At 44.0% G+C, this 20,727-nt stretch overlaps 1 protein-coding gene across 1 annotated transcript in view; it reads left to right on the top strand.

The window, feature by feature from the left end:
• FOXO3 (forkhead box O3) overlaps positions 1-20,727 on the top strand; it is a 94,535-nt gene that overhangs the window by 62,068 nt on the left and 11,740 nt on the right. The window contains exon 3 of the mRNA XM_051792392.1: positions 15,713-17,147. Within this exon, the coding sequence (XP_051648352.1) occupies positions 15,713-17,113 (1,401 nt within the window). The 3' untranslated portion in view covers positions 17,114-17,147. The remainder of the gene's footprint in view (positions 1-15,712; positions 17,148-20,727) is intronic.

Raw genomic sequence — 20,727 nt, 5'->3', positions numbered from 1 at the left:
ATGTACCCAGGGGAAGGTGATACTCCCAGCCTTTTCTTGGTGCTGGAAAGCTCTCCTTTCCAGTGCTTGTTAGGCCTCTGGGAGCTGTAGGCTTTTCATTTTGCCCTTATGTGTTGGAGAAACACGGATCGTGTCCTGTAGGATTCTTTGAATTTTTCCTGTTCCTGAAGAAGACCATTTCTCAAAGCCACTGCAAATCTGGAGGACTGATGTGATTTAGCCCATCAAGTGCCTGCATTGCAGAGCTTGGGCTGCAGGGTGGAGACCTTGCTGCAGCATGTGTGGTGATGTTCAAGAATCTGTGTATAAAGACTATGACATGACACCATGACACTTCTCAGATAGTTTATTTCCTTTTCTCAGTAGTCCCCCTGCAAACTTGGCTGATGGTGGGACTCATCCTCCAACTTTTCTCTGGGTACTTCCTGAATTCAAAAATACCCTACCAGGAAAGCAGGGCTCATTGTCATTTGACACGTGGGGGTCCAGAAGTTCCTCAATAGCAAACCCAATGCTGTTGTCAACAGTAGGTAGGTGATGTAGCAGGTTGTCTTTCTCTCCAGTAAAGGTCAGCGTGAACTGGGGGATTCAGTGTGTAGCAGATGACGTTCAGAACATCGCAGGGACGGGTTCTCAAAAAGACTAGAGCTATGGATCATTTTTTTCCCCTTGCTCTCCTAGCAAAACATGCTGTTGGGGTGTTCCAGATCTGTTGGTAAGATTTACAAGACTTTTTACTGGCAGTGTGTGCTCAAGGAAGGGTAGGAGCTCCTCCTGATGAGGATGTGGTGACTATTAATACTTGCAGGAGTTCAACTCTGGTGCTGTTACCTCCTTTCCACTGGCGCTGCTCCTCTGCGAGGCAGAGTCTCGGGTTTGCAGAGACCTCTCCAACGCACACAGTGTCACACTGACCTCTCTCAGTCCGGGACCAAGCAGACAGGTCTGGCCTTACTCCTCTGCATTGGCCGTGTTATTTGCTTGAAGTTACCAAATGTTGTGCCTTCCTCTGGCTCTCCCAGCTGGCCCCTTCTCCAGCGGGAGGGGAGCTGTAGGTGCGGGGCTTCTCCTTCCCTGCTTTTGTCCCCAGATGACTTCTATGCACCTGGGACTCGGAGTGGAAACCTGGGAGTGAAACAAGACAAACGTTCATAACGCTCCATCCGGTTAGTGCCAGCATGTCTTGGCAGCCACTCCCTGCCCTGTCTGCATTTAAAAGTGATTGCTTACGGTTATTTGTCTTCATTTTGTTATAGTTGTTATCTAAACATGCAAGCTCTGTCTTTGTGGTTTTGGGCAATGTAAGGGGGCTGGATTGCAGGCAGCCTGAGATACGATCCTGGTTTTATACAGGACTTAATTTTTTTATTTCAAACATGCATGGCTGCAAATAGCATTGTACCCAGTTCCAGCAATGTCCTGATTCTGTGGAGGGAGTGGGGGGAGAGAAGGGCCACAGAAGAAGAAAGCACTCTATGTTCACTGGCTGGTGTACCAGAGTGATGGGGTAGGGCTGAAGCATCAAGGCATTTTATGGCATTATAATTCCCAGGGACTCTTTCCCAAGTATATATACTGTCCCAATATATAGCAGCAATCCAGAGCTAATTGACATGTAAGTGCCACAGGGGAGTAAAGTTATTTAAAGTTATTAAAGTTATTTTGTCTTTCACCAAGTGAAAAACCAAAAGTTATCTTGGAAAAGAGCAGAGGAGGAAAAAACCAACAGATTACCCAACTATGACTGGTTCAGACTAGCTTGTGAAAGTATCTTGAGGTCATCTTTCCTGAAAGCCTTTGAAATTCAAAGACTATGGACTTTTGTCTCTTGGCACTCTGATTCCTCCTTCTCCTCCTCCTCCTCTCCCTAGCAGATTCTGCCTAACAGTTGCCCTTTTTTTCCACTTTTAAATACCCTGAATCACAGAGATTTTCTTCATTTTCTTCAGTCAGGTCTAAAGCCTTAAGGACTGTGTTGAAGTAATAAAGAGAACAGCATGTACTAGATGCTAGAGCCAAAGGAGAGGGGGTGGGCAGAGGGAAGAGATGACCCTGCTTCCAGGCTTTGGTCCTAATCCTGCAAACTTTTTCTCATGTGAAGAGTCCTGCAGAGGTCAGCCAGACATTTTACATGAACAGCGATTACATGCTATTTGACATCATGCTGAACTATGCTTAAAGTAGTTATAAAAACATGGTCAGAGTTTGTGATAAGGTGTGGATAGGGAGCTTTAGGCCAACTGGATGGGGAGTGTTCTGAAGACATGTGTGGGATTAATTAAATAAAAATTTTGCTTATTTGGCACACGTGACTGTGTATGGCTAAACTCTAGAACTCAGAGAAAGTGTCTCCCTAAAGAAAATATATAAATGCTGGGCCACCACTGTCCGACGTGCACTCCCTGGTATTGCCCTCAAGGAGGAAGGTTAGTCCAAGCACACATGATCTTGCCAAGAATTATCTGCCCAGGTGGCCCAGCTCCCTGCATGCCAGTATCTTGTGCACTCCCATGTTTGGCACTGCTATCAGATCAGGAGGCAGTGTTCCGAACCACCCCGTGATCATGTTGCATTTGTGATTACATTGTTGGCTCTTGCAGTGGGAACCATTTGTTAGGGCCTGGAGGTGCAAAGCAGCTCGCCTGGTGCAGCCCCAAGCCAGGGCTATTACTGACAAACATGACCTTATGGAAACAAACAGAAATTTCACCCTATTTTACCCCAATGCCTTATGACTACATGTGGGGTCTCTTAATACGGAAGGCCTTGTCAGGTAGCTGTAGTTGGTTTCCTGGAGAATCAGATTCAGTCCTTACTGTTCTGCTGGACAGACACTTTCTAGCATATGCATATATTAAGGTACTTCACTAAAATGTGACTTGTAAGTGACACGGATTCCAAAGTGTCCAACACTTCTGCAGCGTTAGAAAAAAGATACTCCTCTGTACATATGGCTTTAAGGTCTCTTGCCATCCTGATTCAATTGCTTTTGACACACTTATTTAAGGGCAATGGGGTGAGCAGGACAACTCTTCACTGTGAGTTAAACAAGAAGAACCCAAGTGCTGCCTGCTCCAGCCCATGCAGGCAGAGTGCCACAGGGGCAACAGCTGATGAAGACAGCAGCTGCTGCAGATGCAGGAAAGGACAAGTACCCAGCTGCTCCCTCCTGCCGCCGCCCCCCTGTGTGGACAGTGTAGCTGTTTGTCCTGCTGAATCCTTGTGTGGCAATCACAATCCATCTCCTCGAAGACCCAGAGCATGTTGAAAGGCTGGGCTGCCTCCCAGCTTCTTCCTCCTTATTTATGTGTCACATGAGGAGAAAACCTAGATGGAGATAGGTTGTCCAGGGTCATCCTGTTGTAGTTATGATGATGGCAACAATTCATAGCTGAAGCATTTGGTTTGTTAACCTTAAAAACAGATGCCATTAAATACTGTATTTAGCTCCTCAGGGGAAGTAGCCTAGTTTCTTTTTTATTTTCCTTTTCTCATCCCTGTTTTAACATTAGTGACTCAGCTGTCACTCTCTTGCAGAAGGGCTGCTGGTGTTATAACTGTGATTGGATGGAACCAAGAACACATTTCTGCCGAAAATAATTAATATGGTGCATTTTCACCTCAAAAAGAGCCTACAAAACTATTAGAAGGTTTTCATTAACTTTTGCAAGCTTTGAAACTTGCCTGTGAACAAAATTGGAAATTTCTTCATGTCTCCTCATGTTTATCCTTGTCGACAAGGCAAAGTCCGGCAAAGACTGGTGCATATCTAACCCTACACATTCCTGTTCCAGCACACAAAGTAGTTCACCTGCATTTAGATACATGCAAAAAAGCCTTTGCAGGTGAGAATCTCACTTTGCAACAGGGCATGTGAGCAGATCCTGTGAACAGAATTAGTTTCCACTAGCTCTGAAAAAAAGCCAAATGGGAGACAAGTGCGGACTCTTCTATCTCATTAATTTTTTCATTCCCCACTTCTCTAATCTTAACTAGAAAGTAGCCTCATTCATTCTGTTTTTCTAGATATCCCATCTCCTCTAAACTTTAATCAAAGGGGAAAAAAAAAAGGGGGGGGAGCGCAAAGCTAGTTAGCCCATTTTGTACTTTTTATATTTTGCATATCAGCTCGTATTACAAAAGTATTAGCAGACCTATCTTAATGTATGCGCGTACATGTCTCTCAGGGTGCTTGGTAGTGGTGCTTCTCTGGGTACTTCCCTTTCTGAAGGAGGGAAAATATCCCCGTAAGTATTTGCTTGCTCTTTTTGCCCTCATCTATTCAACTGCAACTTAAAGGTGCTTGTTTCTTGTGTACTTTTGTTACGAAAATGATGCCTGGCATACTTAGGAGGCCTTGCATTCTTGAGCTATGAATGCTGTGAATAGTGTCATAAGAAAAAGGAGATGTACAAAGGCATCATCATTCTTTGCATTGTCCTTTAAAATTTGCCCTGTGTCTTGAACGTGTAGGTGTTGAAAAAGGGCTTATTTCAAGCACTGTAGTTCCATTTGCATAACTCAACATTTTCCCCCTAAAAGCAGGGGTGTCTGCGAAGTGACACCATCTCAGGGTAATGAGGCGTTGCCTCAGTACCTGTCCTGAAGGGCAGGGACAGCAAGGTTGGTTTGTACTAGCAAATGAAACTGAAATAAGTCTCTTGATTTTATTTTTCTTTATTGAATTAATGCTTCTTTGTCTGCCTATAAACTTCCAGATGCGTCTTCTACTTGTGCAGACCTTCCCATACTGGGAGCTCAACCAGACTGCATCCTACAGGGTAGATAATTCTTGTTATAGTACCTGATGATGACCCTTGCTGCTAGCACAGTCCAGGTCCTAAAACCCATTGCCCCATGGCTCCGTAAAAATGTCCCAGTCTGTGTACAGAGTGATACAAGGGCCCCAGCATGGCCTGAGTGTTGGCTTCAGTAGGGATTGCTTATGTGCACAGGATCAAATCGGAACATGAAAAGGCTCCTCCACTCATCATTCTGCTATTCAGGCTCTGGTGTGGGGGTGGGGCACGAACAAAGCATCGTCAAGTGCTGAAGCATTTTGACACAGCCTAGCTTTAGGCTCAACATTCAGCACTTGTGATTGTGATTGTATTGATGACACTGTATTTTCTCAAAGTAGGTAAATAGTTTAAAAAAAAAAACAAAACCGCTTTCATACCTGTGCATTTACCTGGATTGTGGGGTTTCTGGGATGGTACTGCCAGTTACATGTGAAACAGGAATGTCCTGCTTGCTGTAGCAAAGGGCTGATTCATTGGCAGCATAATAGGTGTCATATTCCCTTTTGTCAGCTCCTCAGGTATATTTTCCCCCTGCAGTAAACAGAAAATAAATTTTAAAAAATCCAGTAGAACCAGTAACATGCAAGTCATCTGAGTGAGGTGAGGTTCAATGAAAACTAAAACAGCTCATAAATGGGGTTAGGTGAGGCTGGGATGAATCCAGAGGGTAGAGGGAGAGTTTGGTGTGAGTGAGGATGAACTCCCTGAAGCCGCCATGCCCTGGGAGACACCAAGAGCGACCATCCCAAAGCAACCGCAGTCCCAAAAGCTTCCTGCCAGAGGGTGAGATCCACCTCCACCAGCGGAGAGGGTCAGGCTCAGGCACACTCAGAGGAGAACAGGAAGACAGGCTGGTGGGCTTATTCGTTGGAGGCGCCCATTTCTCCCAGCAAGTGCCGAGGTTGGCCGGTGTCACTAGCTCAGACGTCAGGGTCTGACCTGGAGCTGCCCAGATTTTAAGTCTGTAAAAAAGCTTTTTCCATAGGCAGAAAAAAAGAATCAAATGCTGTCAATTTGGAGATTACAGCCAGGGCATCACAGTGTGGAAACTAAAGCCATGTGCCTTGGTGGTGAGTTTATGGGCAGAACTGGTTTTGGAGCTGGGTGTCCTGATGCAGTGCATCAGTGGAAGTCAGATTAGAGAATGGTCTGGGAAAAGACTTCTGAAGTAAACCCACCTCACTACTGTTCATGTAAAAATGCTGAGGAGATGGATACTGTTGTCCACCCATGTCGTCTGGCACGGCATGAGCATTGTTTGTGTATACAGAAAGCAAGTCTGTACAATTTTTCAAATATGCTTCTAAAGTGCAGTGTTTAAAATACATTCCCCAGTACAGAAGAAAAATGTAGGAAACTACAAGAAACCAAGAGGCTAGGAGGACCCATGTGTTATTCTAAGGACAAAAGCAGAATGCACATCAGAATACATCAAAAGGAAAACTGATCACTTTCTCCTTTCAAAAGGCATTAATATTTTAGAGCTGCCATTACATTTTGAAGAGTGCTCAGGTATTTATTGGTAATGCCATGACCCAGTCCGAAGTCGTGAAGGAGGAGATACCTGTTTTTCAAGTTGTTCTGTTCACTTATCCCTCATCTCCTGATTCACACCCTGTCCACACCAGCGCTGCAGTAACTTGGTGAATATCTGGAGTCACAGTTGTGTGTTCCCACACCAACTGCCCTTCGTGAGGCTCCCAAGGGTTTTTGCCCCTAAAAGCAGCAGGTCAGACATAGTGAGGGCTGCACTTAGGTGCATCCCCAGCTTCCTGCAGTGCTCAGGTCTGCGGAGCACGACCATTCCCTTTGCCACCTCAGCAACCAACTAAATGCATCATATTTTAAAATGCACTTTTTTTAAAAAATCTGATAGTATCTTATGGTTCAATAATAAAATAATTATGTGCTTAAAATAGCACAGGAGAGGGGTCTTGTTTCAGATTAGTCTACGTAGCAGAAATGCTGGGGGCTGATTTGGAAGTTGCTCAAAGGCTTTCTCATGAGAAGGTCTCTGGCACTTGTGCTGGCTTTTGAAGGGCTTGCTCAGGCCTGATCAAACTCGGTCAGGCAACAACATATCAGATCTGTTCCTCTCATCAGTCACGTGTTAGCCATAACTGTCACCAGATTTGCAATTTAATGTGTGCAGCTCAACACTTCCAATTAATCCAGGCCGGGTGTTTAACAATCTATCATTTCAGAGCTAGCACTTCACAGAGCTGCGTGCAGGGCAGCCCTGCAGTTGGGGACATCAGGAGCCCTGGAGGGCTGCCTTCGTGCACACGGATTTTACTCTTCCCCTACCACTGTGTGGTGGAAGGTATTGATGGTTTAGTTGCATTTCACAGGCTTAGGAAGTGTTTAAAAAACAACACACCACTACAAAAACATTTCAAAAAAATAAAGATTTATAATAGGTGATTCAGCAATGAGAGGCTTTTGTGATCTTCCATGGGAAGCTACTATTTTTAGTGAATTATTATAAGCAGTAGCATCACTCTCATTTATTTATAAAGGCATGAAAGAACGCCCATACGTGTTTCTAAATAGTCAGTGTATAGTAACGGCCATATGCTGAGAATGAGAAAAAATAGAATTGAGCATTTTGGTTTCCACAATGCTGCGTGAGAGTTGTGCTGGGATCTTTGAATCTAAGAAACAAAAAAGAGAGGGATTTTTTTCCCTTTTTTCTGGTTCTTCTTTCTAGCAATACAAACCCAAAGCCTTCACAGTGAAAGTCTGCCTCACAGTAAAATTGCATTGTTTTCATCGAGGCCTAGCTGAGTGACCACTGAGGTTTGGGAGAACTCTTCCGGTAGCTTCAGCATCTGTCCTGACAGGGGTAGCTATTTTTATAGGAGTTACTGTACATGTAGGGTTCAGGTTGATTAGTTGTGAATGCCTACACTTCTCTTGGGGCTCCGTGGCATGGAACAGGAGAAATGCAGTGATGCTGTGCTGAAGAGACTCCACGAGTAAACCATGGTGTCATTGCCAAAGTTTCTACAGTGGAAACACTTTAAATGCTGGGGCTTGCCATTGAGAAAAAAAAAAAAGAAAAAGATATCTCCTGGTGATACCACTCCTGAACAGAAATTAGAACTGGTTTGAACTGACTCTGCAAAGACCCAGCTGCATGCGTCCATTGCAGCTTTTTTGCGTTCAACTTTTTGGGTTTAAGTTCACTAAGTGGCAACATCTTTCACTTTCTTGCTGACTGCGTTTATGTCCCAGTCAAACTTGCGATAAGGTGCCTTGGGATTTTCATGAATTCAGCACCTTACAAGAGCAATGCCTCCAAGTGAATTCTTACTCCTAATTAAGTTAAATCCCTTGATTGAAATCAATTGTGTTGAATTTTGGGCAACTGTGATATGAAGCGGGTGGAAGGGAGTGAGAAAGGTGGCTCTTTCACAAGGTGCCCTAACAACCTCTCAATGACAGTGTCTTCCTCCTGATTCCCAAATCCTATATTTTAATGTGGAAAAGCATCGCTATAGCATGCAGATGCTAACACTTATTTCTTTAGGGGGTTTCCTGTGGCAAAGAATGCCAGGGTACATGGCTCCTGACACTTTGAGGAGTTGCTGGAGAGCCTGACCTTGTTCTTGCTCTGCAGCTGCATTAGTTAAAGTATCAGCATTTTCCTCACTCTCTGCTTCCTGTCTCCCAACACCCAGTGGAAAAAAATAAACGACAACTGGCATGCTCTACTCACAGCAAAACAAATGTTATTTATTAGAGTCCTCATGTGGTCAGATCATGTCTGACTGTAAAATATCTGGAGATTTTTCTGCTAACTGGAAGCATGATGCTCTGAGGCAATTTCCAGGCAGTGTATATTTTCAGCTAGGTTTTATTTACGTCAGTCTAGTGATTTGCAATATCACTGTTTGCAAAGAGTGAGGCAGCGGTTGTTTTAGCTAAAAGTTTTTTTTTTTTCTCTTTTTTTTTTTTAATTTTTTTTAGGAAAAGTTTTCAATTGTAACTCAATTCCCATGCTTTGAGATGATTTCGTGTTCAAAAAGGAGGACATAAGCCTCCTTGGCGGGCAGGTCGCTTGTCGCCTGCCCTTGTGGCCAGCGCGGCTGGGGTGGTGGGAAGTGCGATGTGCAAGTCAGGGAGGGTTTGTTTTTCCTCTGCTAATCACCCTCCCCTGTTGTAATTTGGCACAGGATGGAGGCAGATCTGTGTTCTGCTCTCCTATCTGAGCCAGCACATTTCAGAGGATAAATCTTTGCTGGACTTAATGTTCTCCCAAGGAGCTTAAATCCCTGAAGACTCTACTCTTCTGGGGTGGGGGATGACAGGCAGAGATGCAGGCAGAGGGCTGATTACAATGGAGGCCACTTCTAGCTCTTCCCCTACCACCAAGATCAGAAAAATCCTTTGAAAAAGGATGAGGAGGGGGAACCACAGAGCCACCTTTCAGATGCAGAGCTGACTTTCCCCCCCCCTAAATCTGTGAGATTTTTTTTCCCTTTTACTGCAGGAGGGCATGCCTGTGTAGGGCTGAGCCTGTGTCATCCCAGATATCCTTTCCAGGACTGTGAGGGCAGTGGCCTTTGCCAGCTGGGTGTGAAGGGAGGTACCCTGTGGGACTCTGGTGCACTCTCTCCACCTCCTTCTGCTGAACATCTGGTGGGATTTTTGGGAACTGCCTTAGGAACTTGTAGATGATACCAAACATGAAGCATCAGAACCATTGAGTGTCAGAAAATATTTCTCCTTCTGTGTGTAATTTTCTTAATGCTTTTTTTCTTCCTGCAACTTCCATAATTTAGGGAAAATATAACAATCTGGAATACATAATGCTTGGTTTAATATGGAAAAAGATGTATATCAGTACAACATGGCTGGATAGATATTGTAGGAGAGCTCTCTTTATGTTTTAGTTCTTGCTTTTTCTGCGTCTGTGGAGCGTCCTCACTGCTTTTTTAAATTATATACATTTTTCTGGTTTGAAAAGAGGAAGAAATTCTGAGACATCTTTGGGTTTGGGATTTCAAAGTTTCTTGAGAAGAGCAGCACTGCAGCCTTACAGAGCTAGGCAGAAAGGGACTGTATGGAACCAATAGACTGATATGTCCTAAAGATTGACTTGCCTAGGCTTACCAATCCCTTTCACCAGGAATTTCTACATACATGCACACAATTGGTAACTTTAATTATTTATAATTTTGAAGCCAGTGCATCTGTTTTCTTGTTTACTTGTAGTTGAATCTCCTTGAGGACTTTAAAGCAAACAAAATGTGAAACATGTAAAATGTGATTGTCCCGCTCTGCTCGGCAGTGGTGCTGCCTCACCTTGAATATTGTGTGCAGTTTTGGGCTCCACAATATAAGAAAGATATTAAGCTATTAGAGAGCATCCAAAGGAGGACAGCAAAGATGGTGAAGGGCCTTGAGGGGAAGCCATATGAGGAGTGGCTGAGGTCACTTGGTCTGTTCAGCCTGGAGGAGACTGAGATCTCGTTGTTGTCTTCAACATCTTCATGAGGGGAAGTGGAGGGACAGATACTGATCTCTTCTCTGTGGTGACCAGTGACAGGAAATGGCATGAAGCTGAGTCAGGGAGGTTTAGGTTGGATGTCAGGAAAAAGTTTTTCAGCCAGAGGGTGGTTGAGCCCTGGAACAGGTTCCCTAGGGAAGCGGTCACAGCACCAAGCCTTTCTTAGTTCAAGAAGCATTTGGATAACCTTCTCAGGCGCATGGTGTGATTCTTGGGGTGTCCTGTGCTGGACCAGGAGTTGGACTTGATGATCCTGATGGATCGCTTCCAACTCAGCATATTCTCAGAATCTACAAAAACTGGTTTGAAGCCAGTTTTGAGTTACTTCTGAAGAAGGCACAGACGTTGGTATGGACAGGTGGGCAAAATGTGTTGAATTATTCACAAACTCCAGTTTCAACAACAAACGAATGCAAAAAAGAAGTTGTTTGTTTCATTTTGCTTTTCTTAAAGAAATAATTTTTGGTGGAAGCCATCTGTAAGGGTGTTCATCCCAAAGGAGATTTGCGTGACAACATTTTCAGGAAGCTGGAAACTGAAATTCAAGTGAGCAAGCAGAGCCATGGAGAAGACAGACTCCCTCTGGTCAGCTAGAGTCTGATAAGCTGGAGTTATTTTCATGGCTTCTTTTCAGTGGTATTAGATCTGATGCCTTTCTCTACTGTGTGCCTGCCAGTAAATTTCATATGGGAAAATTAAAACACTAAATATGTTAATACAGTATAAAATAAAGTCTGATTCTCCCCAGTGAGCATTATTAGCATTTATGGATCTGCAAATAGTGTTTGTTTTTCTCCCACCATGTCCTAGTATCCCACTTGTTAAAGAACTGCTTTTGATTTGTAGCCCTAAATTTACAGTTTAGGAGCCCATATCTGAAATAACAAATTTGCCACTAACTACAAAACACTGAAAGAAAAACAGACCAGTGTGTAACTTGGACTCGGCAGCCACCAGCTGCACCTCATCTTGCTAGTCTTTAGTTGGCTTTTTTATATTGAAAAAAAAAAAAGGGCGGGGACTTCTAAGAGTCAAGTTACACAACTCTCATTTTATTTTTAAAGTGAGTGGATTCCTTGTTGCGTTGTTGAGGATGATGAATTGATACCACATGTTGCTTCCAGACAAAAAGGACTCTGTACTGCAGTGGAAGCACTTGCAGCTGGTGTCTGAGTTAGTGGACGGACTCCACAAGGTAAACATGGCTTGGAAGAGGCTGGAACAGGCACAGAGAGGGGGAATTTTCTCCATTTTAAAGGCTCAAGCATTTGCTGCTGTTGCCTGACCGGGTCTGAGTGTTGAAATAACATGCAGTCCTAGCCTCCCTGGGAGACTGGTTCAGTTCTTTGTATCAAATGAAGGATAGGGCACTTTGGAAATGTTTGAGTGTCCTCTCTGTCAGGTTACCCATTTGTGGTCTTACCAAAATATCGAGAGAGACACATGGTAGGACATGGTAGCTGATCTCTGGGGGGTTTTTTGGGTAGCAAAATGTGGCTGAATCCCTCGAGGAGTATTAACTGAATAAAATGCAGTGCAGTGGATCAACATTTATTAAAGCTGAGACTGTGGCCTTGAGTTTGGGGAAAGTGCTGTAATCCCTCATGTTGCTGCCCTGGCTACTGTGGGCACCCAACTCACCCTTTCTTCTGGTGCCATCATCCTAAGCCAAGGTAGGACAGCAGCCCCACTTGTCTGTGGCACTGCACCACTCTCTGCTCGCACCAGTTCTGCTCTGCCTCACGTGTGTTCTTTCGCCCTGCAACTTCCTTGTCTCCATGGACAGTCCCTCTTCCCTGCAGGACCACTTTTGAAGGGGACTGGGACCCAGCTGTTTGGCCTCAGGGCAGTATATGATGCTCTTGATGTTATCTGCAGGAACCTCAGTCTTCTGGCTCTTAGCAGAGCGAATGGCATTCTTCAAGACCAGTATAAATAGTAACACTAATAAAGGGAGGAGCTCATCATATTTCTTTTCTGCTCTGCTTATGTACAGTCCATATGTTGTACCCATCGGTGGTATCTGAGCTGTCTGCAGCCTGGCTAGCATCTATCCCATATACATATGGTCTCCAGGACAGATGATGGAAGTTCCTTTATAGATCTTTTAAAGTTTCTCATTGCATTTTGACATGGAAAGATGTGTTATGTTTCCATCATCATGGCCTAATTCATCTCCCACATAAGTCAAAGACATATTCCTATTATTTTCATCAGCAGTGGCTTCAAATGATGAACTGTATTTTCTTTGCCTCCTCACCTCCTTTGTGGTTTGTTGCATGGTCATATACTAGTAGTGCACATGGTTGTGAGCAGTGATTGTCCCAAGATATTTTCCTATAATTTAAGCAGATAGGAATATTTTTTGACAGCTCAGAAAACAGGTAGAAAATACAGTTATTTCCATCCAGACTGCAGCCTGGTAGCACAGTGCAACAGCCTTTACTGATGTGAGTTGTCAATCCCTGTGGCTTCTGTAGCAAAACTTGCATGTGAACGGATAATAGGATCCAGCCTTAATTTGATTTGGCAGAGCATCCAACAGAAGGAAAAACCAAGAAACTCAGATACTGTTGCTGAAGAGGTTAGCGGGGGAGGCTACGTGAAAGAAGTGGGTTCTAAGGCAGTGTTTGAGCAGAGGGTGGATATGGGGTACACAAAAATAAATTGGCCCATAATTATGCTTAAGAAAACAATCTTCCTACAGAAGAAAAGCAAAGAAAAACAGAAGCAGGAGTGTAAGTGGCATAGTGCTTAATGTAAAGGAAAACAAACTGCTTGGATTTTTTATAACCACCAATTTTCAATGCAAAAGGATTATTACATTCTTTTATTACTTGTGTAAAACCAACACTGAGCAAAAAGATATAATAAGAAGAAAATTACACATGTGCACATACATATCCACACATGCAGGAGTCCTCATCCTGAGAGGTGCCTCAGTCTCACAATTTTACAGTTTAGGATTTTTCATGGTTTTAGGCCAAATAGTTTCATACTATGGATACCACCATCAGAAATAAGCTCTTTTATGAGAGTACTACAGGCTGAAAACTGTTAGCTGCTGGCATTTTGGCTGAATGTTTTTATATCTGAAGCTGTGTGTGGCGCACTGTGTACACCACCTTGGGTGTTTCTTTTCTGTGTTTTCTAAGATTTATTTTTCATTAGCAAGAATCACGATGCTGTGTATTCTTATACCCAGCATTTTTAGGTGGGGAACAGCATGGTTTGTATTGCTCTTATATGGCTCAGTGTGGTGGTCTAGCTCTGATTGTCCTCATCCTGCTGGCAGCTCTTTCTGAGAAGAGATCCACATGCAGATGTTTTCACATATGTTTGTCCATGAAAGTTACGGGGAATGAATGTGAGAGCTACCTGCATTGATGCAGTCCAAGCTGGAATATCAACAAAGGTTATTTAAAAAAAAGAAACAAAACCAGTTCTTCAGCCAGTTTTACAGGGAGAAACCTGAGGAAGTAAGCAATGATGCCTAGTTATTAGAAGTTAGACTGTTGCCAGACTCAAAATATAGTTAAAATGTCATCAGTTAAACAATAAAAAGCTCTTTCCTTCTTTAGACTGAAGAGCTATTATGGTGTGACTCAATCCACCATATTCTGATGGGATGATAGTACCGCAGAAATTGTCAAGTTTATAGCTGAGGCGCTGACCCAAACTTCTCTTGAGCATGTCAGCAGAGTCTGACCTGCTGCTTCAAGTAAATTGTTTAAAACATAACAGTTGCTGTTTTGAACCATGGTCCATATGATTTCTCTTTTCATTAAGTGATAATCACAACCACGTCTGCTGTCTGCATGTGAGAAGAACTTCAGGAGTGTTTTGCATTTCACACTCTGACAAAAACCACAACACTCAACAGTGGGGGAAAAAAAGGCATTTTGTACTGAAAAGAATTATTTTAAAAAATGCTAGACTGTATTTCTGTGTACATCAAATATGTCTCCAGTTTACTTATGTCAAGCATCCATTTATCCTAAGGATGCAAATGTTGAAGCACTTGTGAATGATTTGTTGATTGATTCATTCTTTGCCCATTTAAATCTGGAATTTCTTCAGAGTTTTGTAAATGAAGGACACTTTTCCTGGATAGTTTGATGATGCTATGGTCCTGTTTGTGTTTTTGAAGAATGTTGATAGGAAAAATGTGATTTTATCCTTCTCGTAGGTATAGCTGGTAATTGCCCAAATTTAACAAAAAAGAGCTCTGCAACTCTTTAAACTTGGAGGAATAGCACAAGGCATTTTTCAAAGGAATGTGGGATAGCTCCAAAAATCTTTTTACTTCCTCATTGGAAAAAAAGTTTGTTTACCAAAACTGAAAGCATTCACACTAACAAATACTATTTGCTTTCCCTTTCTTTGATCCATATTTTAAGCACAAGATCAGCAGGATGCGTGAAGTGGGATTTTCAGTTATTTTGGTTTAAATCTGGTGCCATTTCACTAGGGGTACTGTGGACTGGTTTTCTCACCTTTCTCATTCTGAGGTGATTATAATTGGTTTGAGGCAATGTGGTTTTTGAATGGTAGATGTTACTGACTAGTGCAAGCAGGTAGAATGCAAGAGCAGACTGTATGCAGGCTCCTCGGAGAGTACTGTATTTTGTAGCATCCCATACAGCGTGGAATATCTGACTGTGTACAGCAGCTTTATACAACTCTGTATCCAGCAGCTTACAGGAACAGGGATATCGTTGCATACTGTGTCACATCATGTTTTGAAGACTGTGAGGATACTATAGTGAGGGGACAGCTGGCCAGCTACTGAAGTACGGGCATAATTCTGGTGCCTCTAATCAAGAGACAAAGTATATCTTAGTCATCACAGAGTGCCTGTGGGAGAGGAGCAACAGCACTTGCAGTTTACTCAAGAATTATTATAACAAGTATACAGCACATGTGCCCATGAAGAATTAAAAAGACATTTGCAGAGGCTGTGATGAGTGTGACTACCCCTCCAGCCAGATTTTTCCTGTGCCTTTTCAGTTTTTATTTCAAGGAACTTATGGCAAGATTACTGATAGCATAGAAGTTTGTCCTGAGTCCAAAGCAAGGGAGAATCATCTAGCTCCATGCTGGCAGGAATAGAGCTGTGTCACACTCTTTTCCTTAGGATGCAGTTTTTAGGGGTGTAGAGGTGGGCACCAGGAATGCACAGCTAGTTCAGGCTCTGGGAGTGCTTTACGGCAGCATGCTGGCACTCCAGTCCTCCTGTATGCAGCACTCCAGAAGTCCATGGAGATATCCAGAAGGGTCCAATGCTTTCATTCATGTTGCTTTTTTCAGGGGATGTTGGTTTAATGATTGAGATTTGAGTCATAAAAGAAGTGGGGTGCTGGTCTTGATGTTTTGTTTTGTTCCTTTCCTGCAGAATTCGATCCGGCACAACTTGTCACTCCACAGCCGATTCGTGAGGGTGCAGAATGAAGGCACTGGGAAAAGCTCTTGGTGGATGATCAATCCAGATGGTGGAAAAGGCGGCAAGGCACCCCGGAGACGTGCTGTGTCCATGGACAACAGCAACAAGTACACCAAGAGCAGAGGGCGGGCAGCTAAGAAAAAGGCAGCCCTGCAGACCGCCCAGGAAACAAGTGAGGACAGCCCTTCTCAGCTCTCCAAGTGGCCAGGGAGTCCCACATCCCGCAGCAGTGACGAGCTGGATGCATGGACAGATTTTCGCTCCCGTACAAATTCAAATGCCAGTACGATCAGTGGCCGCTTGTCACCAATTTTGGCAAGCACTGAACTAGATGATGTTCAAGATGACGATGCTCCACTTTCTCCCATGCTGTACAGTAGTCCATCGAGCTTGTCCCCATCGGTAAACAAACCATGTACTGTGGAGTTGCCTAGGTTGACTGATATGGCTGGGACAATGAACTTGAATGATGGACTGACAGATAACCTCATGGATGATCTCTTGGACAATATAACCCTCCCTCCCTCCCAGCAGTCACCCACAGGAGGGATAATGCAGAGAAGCTCCAGTTTTCCTTATGGTTCCAAAGGTTCAGGGCTGGGTTCCCCGTCAAGTAGTTTCAACAACGCTGTGTTCGGGCCGTCGTCCCTGAATTCCCTCCGCCAGTCGCCCATGCAGACAATTCAGGAGAACAAGCAGGCCACCTTCTCTTCCATTTCTCATTACAACAACCAGACGCTGCAGGATCTTCTTGCCTCTGATGCACTTAGTCACAGCGATGTCATGATGACACAGTCTGACCCACTCATGTCACAAGCCAGCACAGCTGTGTCTGCCCAGAATTCCCGCAGAAATATAATGCTCCGCAACGACCCTATGATGTCGTTTGCTGCACAGTCCAGCCAGGGTGGTCTGGTCAATCAGAACCTGTCACATCACCAGCACCAGTCCCATAACTCCTCTCTTAGTGGCAGCCGTGCCTTGTCCAATTCCATCAGTAACATAGGCTTAAGTGACTCCAACAGCTTGGGATCCACCAAACATCAGCAGTCGCCTGTCAATCAGTCTATGCAAACACTTTCTGACCCGCTGTCAGGCTCCTCTTTGTACTCTTCTAGTGTGAACCTCCCGGTCATGGGACATGAGAAATTCCCAAGTGACTTGGACCTGGATATTTTCAATGGGAGCCTGGAGTGTGACATGGAGTCCATTATCCGCAGTGAACTCATGGATGCCGATGGGCTGGATTTTAACTTTGATTCCCTCATCTCAGCTCAGAATGTTGTCAGTCTGAATGTGGGGAACTTCACTGGTGCTAAACAGGCTTCATCACAGAGTTGGGTGCCAGGCTGAAGGATCTTTGAGAGCAGGGAAAATGGGCAAACAGGTCAGTGCCCCATAGATGTGGTAAAATAATTGGTTCCTTAGTTTTATTGCAGTTTGCACAAAACCCTTAATAGTTAGTGCACACTAATAATATTAATTTGGCCTGTGATGGCTTGCTCTGTGTTTGTATGCTACAGGCACGACCAAGAAACGTGGAGATGTGGAGGGAAACGAGGCTAAGCTATAAAAGCTGTTCAACTGCAACACTGTCAGCACGCATCTGATGCTTAGCGTCCTTCTTAATTTAGGCATGAGAAATGTTAATGACAAATCAGACAAACCAAGGTGGAATATTTGTGGGTTTTAGGAATCACAGAGCTCTAACTCATCTTCTTTGAAGTCGCAACAGATGGATTCTTTCTTGCAGCCAATGCCAGATGTAGCCAAGCTGTGTTACACAGGGATGGGGCGAGGGGCTCTGCAGTCAGTGCAACAGTGTTGCTGCAGGGGAGGAAGATGAGTGTCTTTGCAAGATCGGTGTACTCACTGCAGGTTGGGTGTGTGGGACAGATCTAGACAGAATCAGAGTTGTACTGCTGCTGTGGTAGAGCAACGCTAGCAAAGTTGTTTGTTTGTTTGTTTAAATTGTACTTCTTGGGGGGAAAAAAAGGTAACAAATGGAGAAATTATATATTGGAATAGCAAAGGTGAGATCCTGGTCTCAGGAATGTCCTAGATTTAATGTTTTAAGTAAGCAAAAATTGTTGCACTTCTTCCCCACTGAGGGGGGTAGATGTAATTTTCTTTTGGACTCCAGCAAGAGATTATCTGTAGGTTTGGGTTCTGGCATAGATGCTTTTTAAATATTAGCCTCCTCGGATTAATTTTTTTTCCAGATTGATCCATTCTTTTCCATTGCTTATTTTCCACAGCTGGGGGCATTTGAACTTGTAAACATTGTTTCTGTCATCCTTCTATGATTCTACAGGCTCCTGCCCATACCTCTACCTGCTCACATGTACATACTTCCTGACTCATAGGACAGGTGCCACACAAAGTGCCCTTTCTCCTTTGTTTATTTATTAGTATAAGGGAGTAGATTTCAAAATACAGTAGGATAAAAGGTTAGCTATAAATTATTGAAAGTGTTCTATTAACTTCAAAATAGTATGTAGGGTATCTCAGTGGTGAAGTAATACAAGGCATTCATTCAGTTTGCAGCTTACTTCCAGCTTTCTTATTTTCCAGATGAAGGATGGAAAGAAGGAGTCGGTGTCATTTGACTTTACAATGCATAATTTGCCCCTTTCATCTTTAATTGTGTTTTCGGGCACTGTTTCACAGTTAGATGTTCAAGGAGAAGCTTTGTGGTAGGTGAGCAGCAGTGGTGAACCTCCTGAATGCTTTCCTGTTTCCTGTGTGTACGGAGGACCTCAGGAGACATGTACTGTGATCTGCTGTCTGTGAGGGAGAACAAGACTGCCCAGTCATTCTCCTCTCAGTCGATCTGCAAAGTTGCTGTGCTCTGATGGAGTGGTTGGTTTGCACAGTCCTTTCTGTTTCAGTAGAAGGATTTCCTCTGGTTCTTGCACATCTCACTCAAAGCGAGAGCATTGCAGCGCACGGCCAGGTGACGGGCTGCGGAGATGGACTGTAGAGGACACCATGTCCTGCTGACCCTGTGTGAGATGGCAGCTTGACAAGTCAAGGGCCACAGCTGAATTTTGGGTTTTCTTTAGTTCCAGTGACGGAGAATTCAGGAAAGGAAAGGGAGAAAAAAGATACTTGTCTTGAGAACCAGGCTGCAAAAATTTGCAGAAAGTCATGCTTTCTGACCAGTTCTCTCTTCCTTTATTTGGATTTAAAAACCTTCTTTGCATGATGTAAAAAAAAAGGCTCTAGGAACCTTATTGCTGTGAAACACTCAGCAGTACAATCTATCAAATGGGGTCTGAAAAATAGATGTTATTGACAGTTTTGCTTGACACAGGCAAATAGGGCAGCCTCCTGCTTCCATAGCTTCATTTGCTCTGTGTAGGTAGAAGCCGCCGCAGGGGGACTTGCCTAGGCAGCACAGAGACACACCAGCCCACCTCTTCACTGATGCTCACTGCTGCCTCTTCACCCCGGCCTCTGGCAGTCACAGAAAGCATAGCTGCTGTGATCCTTTTCAGGCTGCTCACAGGAACTGACACATCTGTGTGAGCGGAGTCTCATTGCAGAGGACAGATTTATTAACGAGACAGCTCTCCTCAGTGGATTACTGTCCAGTCATCTGTGGAAGCCTTTCTCCCTCTCTCTGACAAGTGGACCGGCTGCTGTGGGGTGCCTCTGGTATCAGGTGCAAGCGCAGATGATTTCTGCTGAGGTGGTTCATCATGCACCCTTCCTCATCTGTTAAGCAGCGCTGTTTGAGAGTATGCCTCCCTACAAGCATCTCATATTTTGATAGGGACTCCTTGCATGACATCAGATGCAATCGTTCTGAACTGCTCTTCTCCGTTACTTTCTCTGCTGTAGCAGTAGGAACCCCTGAATTAAAATCTTCTCTCAGCAATGTTCACGACCCCAGTAATGAATCTTACAGGCTCCGAAGACTGGGGAATGCTTTCAGCAAAACAGCCTGGTGATTGCTCATGCTAAATCCGTTTCAAAAGGGCAGCCAGGTGTGTTTTGCAGGCAGGCAGAAGCAGTTACAATGGATTATTGGCATACCTGGGAATAGTGAGTGTTGTGTTTTCTATGAAAAATAAGAGAAACGTTGGAGTAAGTTTTCAGGAAGAAAAGAAAGAAGGTAAATACATAGGTATTTAATTTATAGATACTGTAGGTATAGGGGGAGGTTTACTTTGGAAGAAAATCAACTACAATTTCTTCATTGGGGAATTAAAAAACCCCTGCAGGAGATGCCACCATTGCAAGTTAGTGGCTTTGCACATTTGCTGTACGCAAGCCCATGCATGGTCCCTGGAGAGAACCCCACCCAATCCCACCACGCTGGCCTGTGCCCGTGAGGCTGGCCATGCCCAGCCTTTCAGAGGGCTCTCATTGAGGCATATAAATGAATTTGGGTTTGTTTTGATTTTTTTCTCTTACAAGAAGAAAAGGAAAAAATCAGTATGTTTTTCTCTTGCTTTATGCACTCAGCCATAATTTTCTCCTCTTACACTGCCTGGGGCCTCTGTTCCTCTATCTCTACCTGCTTCTCAAGAGCACTGGATAATGCCCTCTGCCCACTCAGATAATCATCACCTAGGTATTTCAGCTTGTTTATCAATAAATAAAGACATCACTATTCCCTCACCTGTCTCTAGAATACCTTTTATTTTGAAATTATTGGGTCTTCTCCTAGTCTGGGGTTCTCACAACTCTGCACTTTGCTCTGGGGTCCTTCTCAGCTGACAAGTCCAAAAGGACTTGGTTTTTGCCAAAGAGTAGTCCCAAACAGAACATCAGGGGAGACTATTCAGGACATTTGCTACTGCCTGGAAGGACAGGAGCTGGTGAACAGTTATCACTTGGGCAAACATTTTCTCCAGCATCAAAACCCATCCAAGAGGTTGTTTACCTGGATTGTTTCAGTGATCCAGTTTACAATGGCACCGTGCAGGGTGCCATCGATGCTGGCAGGGTTGGGCACG

The sequence above is a fragment of the Manacus candei genome, unplaced genomic scaffold (assembly GCF_025592945.1).
Source record: "Manacus candei isolate 608988 ecotype Guabito, Panama unplaced genomic scaffold, ASM2559294v1 h1tg000034l, whole genome shotgun sequence".
Classification (NCBI taxonomy): Eukaryota; Metazoa; Chordata; class Aves; order Passeriformes; family Pipridae; genus Manacus; species Manacus candei.
Note: the sequence above shows the minus strand (reverse complement) of the source record. Positions and strands in the feature narration are given on the sequence as shown.